The sequence below is a fragment of the Colobus angolensis genome, unplaced genomic scaffold, assembly GCF_000951035.1.
Source record: "Colobus angolensis palliatus isolate OR3802 unplaced genomic scaffold, Cang.pa_1.0 Scaffold117, whole genome shotgun sequence".
In the NCBI taxonomy this organism is placed as follows: domain Eukaryota; kingdom Metazoa; phylum Chordata; class Mammalia; order Primates; family Cercopithecidae; genus Colobus; species Colobus angolensis.
This window is the reverse complement of record NW_012112808.1, coordinates 10092875-10097122: the sequence shown is the minus strand read 5'-3', so window position 1 is coordinate 10097122 and position 4248 is coordinate 10092875. Positions and strand designations below refer to the sequence as shown.

Here is a 4248-nt window from a genome sequence, read left to right as displayed (position 1 = left end):
CTGTGACAGCAATCACTGGACCACTCTGCTCTGAGTCCGGGGCTCCTCCCTGCCCCTGCTGTCTTCCTTTGATCTCCTGGATGCCGCCTTGTTTTCCAGCACACGGAAAGCCCCGGGAATGCTGGCTTGTCTGGGGAGTCTCCTCAGGAAATGCCAAGCAGGGAGAACGGGGAGTGTCCTGAGGATGTGATCCCAAAGCCCAGCAGGCGATCCTGAAACTGGCAGGCCCCACTGAGCCTGGCCCGGCTTGAAAGAGACAGTCAGCAAGGCCACACAGGACCTTGAGAGCATGTGGCGGAGTAGGCCGGGCAGCGAGGGACATGAGTCAGACCCTGGGGACAGCACTCAGCTGCAGGGTCTGCGGGAGCTGGGGAGAGTGTCCTGTGTTCCGAAGAGTCACTGGGCTTGCCCTGGTCCGCCACCTCACATTCAGCTTCACAGAAAAGGGCCAGTGGCTTGGTCCTGGTCGCTGCCAGCATTCTCTAATCATTCAAAGGAATGCGTCCAGAAATACAGGACCTCGTTTCTGGAAAAGCAGGTCCATTTCAGTGAGGAGTTACTGGGACCTTCCTATGAGACCACATGGGTGTTCAGTGCCAGTGCCAGCAACACAAACAGGGCACCGCACAAGTCCCGGTGGCTCCAGAGACAGACAGGCCAACGAATGCCCAGGAAGAAGCTGAGTGAGACAGAACTCTTGCAAGGGGTCTCAGGAGAGAAAGCCTCCCAGACCTGAGACCTGGGGATAGCCCCGCAGAGAGCTGTGAGCTGCGGCTGTGGGCTGGCCAGCCAGTCCCTCCGGGCCCTCCGGTTTCACTCTGGCCTCAGCAACGTGTTGATGTCTTCGGGGCTCCACAGCCTGGAGCCCACATGTACTTCTCTTCACCTGACTATGTCTTGATATTCCCATCTCTCTCCACCTGGGAAGGGAGGCCATCCCAGGCCACTGGGGATTCAACAACAAAATAGACAAACTTGTAAGGGTCCATGGTGTCTGCACACCCGTGGTCTCACATCTGGGTGTGGGGATCCCCGCCCCCTCCTTGGCTGCACAGTGAGAACGGAGCTGGTGCCCAGGACCCTAAACCACTGCTCATGTAAGAGCGAGTGTGGGCATTCCCTTGGAGTGCATGTGGGTATCTGCCCTCAGAATGGTGGGGGACGCACTGGCGATTGGCAGGATGCACCATATTCACCAGCCCCTGACCTTACAAGGTGAGAGTGACCTCCGTGGGCGTTGCAGGCCTCTCTTAGGACACTCGCAACCTATTCCAGGCATCAGGATTCTAGTTCTCACAACACCTTATGGCCTGCTCATCCCAAAACCCATGAAGGCATTTCCACCCTCACTGACACCCCCTTCCTACCCCCACGTGCACCATCACTCTCCAGCTAAGAAACCATGTTACTTACGCTTCAGCTGCAGTTCCAGTGAACTCAACACCATCAGAGAAAGGATACAGACACCTTGCGTGATGTTTTTGGCACATCTGGCTGCTTTCCTGGAATGGTTACATTGAGTTGCTACTTCTTTGCACACAGGGTCTAGAAACAAATTTTTATTCTTTATCACCAGGCATGCTGTCTGAGCCTGTTCCCCATCCCGTGTTCCCCACAAAAACCATGCTCATCCCCTGACCTCCATGTCCCTCAAGCCGAGTTACTTCTTATTTGTGGTTTGGTCTGTATGCACCTCCCAGGAAGTATTCTGAGCCTGCAGCACTCAAAGCGTGGTTTCGAGACCGGGAACACTCCATCCTCTGGAAGCTGGTGAGAAATGTAGGTTCCCTGGCCCTGCTCACAGCTACTGGGTCAGAATCTTCGGGTGGGGAAACTAGGAACTTGCTTTTTAACATGACTTCAGGCGATGCTGGTTGCTTGTGAAGTGTACAAGGAGCTGCGGATAAACATCGAAGGCATGTTTCACAGGGACAAAGCTGAAGTCTGGTCTGGGACGACTGCATTATTCAGTCTTTTCAGAGCCCCATTTGCTGCTGGAGTTGGAGGCTGGGAGGGTCTTGGTGGAGAACTCAGAATCTCCACCCACAAACTGTGCCGCTGAGCTGTGCCAGCTGTGGCCACAAGAGGGCACCCGTGACGACCTAATGGGCGCACCTCAGCCATCCCTGGGCGCATCTTCGTCTTTCTGGTTCTCCACTGCTCCAATTGCAAGCGGTCACCCGTCCTGGAAACACCTTTGAGGAATAGGGACAGCCATAAGGAGCCGGACCCCTAGTACCAGCACTTGGCAGCGCGTCCCAGGCTTGGGAAGCTGCATTCAGGGAGGTGCAGAGAACAGGGTTGGGGGCTCCTGTTCTTGGTTTCCTCAACCCCTGACCAGGACCCCCAGGCTGGTGTCCCCATCCCAAGACCCTCGGGGGAGCAGACACCTGCAGGACCTCGCACCAGGCCTCCCGGGCTCCCCGCCTCTCTCTCAAGAGGCTCAGCACTTTCTCTGGGGCCTGTGCCTGCTCACCCATGATCCTAGCGTCCACTGTCACCCCTTTCCATCCTTTCCTGCCTTTCCACCCATCCTCCCCTCCCATCCCACCTCCACTGCTGAGTCCAGCGCTCACCTTCCACTCATACCTCTTGCACTTGTGTTCCAGTGCCGGGCTCTGACCTCCATTGGGGCGCCCAGTGGAGGGTCTGTTTAGCCCGCAGAGGTGCTGGGGCAGCTGAGGCTGGGCCTCATGTTCAGGGCACTCTCTCTCCCATTGCTGGTCTTTCCCAACCCACCTGCCTGGGTGCTGTTCCGGTCCCCTGAACAGGAGATGATTTAAACAGCTTTGGAAGAAGAGAGGCCATGTGTGGGAGAGACAGGGTGTAACCACAGAGATGAGGCCTGGAGGGAGGAGTTTCTGCCCCAGCAAGTGAATTTAAGGACCAGACCTGAGCCCTGGAAGGCTCCAGTGGACGCCAGGTATCTGAAGGGCAAAGGCACGGGCTGCTGGATCCTGCATCATGTCGAGTGCACAGAGGAGGAAGGCTCTGCCCTGGGCACTGTCACTGCTTCTCATGGGCTTCCAGCTCCTGGTGCCCTATGCCTGGTGTTCCGAAGAGGAAATGGGTGGTAATAATAAAATAGTCCAGGATCCTATGTTCCTTGCCACAGTGGAGTTTGCCTTGAACACTTTCAATGTGCAGAGCAAGGAGGAGCATGCATACAGGCTGTTGCGTGTTCTGAGTTCATGGAGAGAGGATAGCATGGACAGAAAGGTTGGTGACCACATCCTCTTCTGGCCTGTCCTTCTCCATCTGCCCCGAAGTGAGGGACCAAGGTGTCTGGTCTAGGAGACTTGGTTCACCATCGGCAGGCCATAGTTGGGTAGTCCATAACCAATTACGGTAGTTTCAGTTTTGGAAAACATTGAACTTAAAAAAAATTAAAATTAGGTAACTGTCTATTCACATGCAAGATGTATTTTTCAATCTTCATGATTTTTATGACATTATATAACTGGAGAGTGACTTCAGAATAAGGACTTCTAAGGAGATGAAGCTGACAAGAAGAGAAAATAACCAAAGAGACAGAAATATTTCAAGGTCATAAAATGAAAATGGAAAAGCAAAAACACACACAGAGAGAGAGAGAGAGAGAGAGAGAGAGAGAGAGAGAGAGAGAGAGAGAACAGTGAGAATTCAGGGGCAATAAAGAATACCATCGGCCCTGAGAGGCCACTGTGAGAGGTCAGTTCTCTGATCTCCACCTTCTCTGGGCTCCTTGCTCTGTCTGCACTTAATGAACTGAAGGCTGATTTACACTCTTCCTCAATGGACCTTCATCCTAAAATGCTTGCCTTTTTGATGAAATCATTAATGTGGTCAGCAATGCACAGTTCATCTGGGCTTCAGGCATGAACAGTTAAAATGCCCTCCTAATGGAGCACTTCTGGTTTAGAGAGAGAGTAGCATTTATCTTCCTTTATCGGAAGCAAGAGCCTGAAAGAAGAGCAGAGGGTGCACACAGCTGTGCTGCACACAGCTTAAGCTCTGGAAAGACTCCGTGCAAGGCCCTGGCTGATTCTCTGCCTCTGCCCTCGATTCTTCTTTGCCATCCTCAGGATTGCAATGCTAGTACAGAGGATTCTCCTCCTTGCTCATTTCCTGCCTCCTCTCAGGAGAATTAAAAGCCCAATGCAGCCCTCAAAGGGGCATCTGGTCAAGTAATGGTGTCTGCTAAGATTCATGCTAGAACCTTGGAAGTCTCAGAGACTGAGATTGGCCAGGCCTCATGCTTCTGCTTTC

General features: G+C 53.4%; 1 protein-coding gene across 1 annotated transcript in view; it reads left to right on the top strand.

Moving 5' to 3' along the window:
- Nucleotides 1-2964: 2964 nt before the first annotated feature.
- Nucleotides 2965-4248, top strand: part of LOC105527357 (cystatin-9-like) — a 25265-nt gene continuing 23981 nt past the window's right edge. The window contains exon 1 of the mRNA XM_011963656.1: nucleotides 2965-3219. Coding sequence (XP_011819046.1) covers nucleotides 2965-3219 — 255 coding nt within the window. The remainder of the gene's footprint in view (nucleotides 3220-4248) is intronic.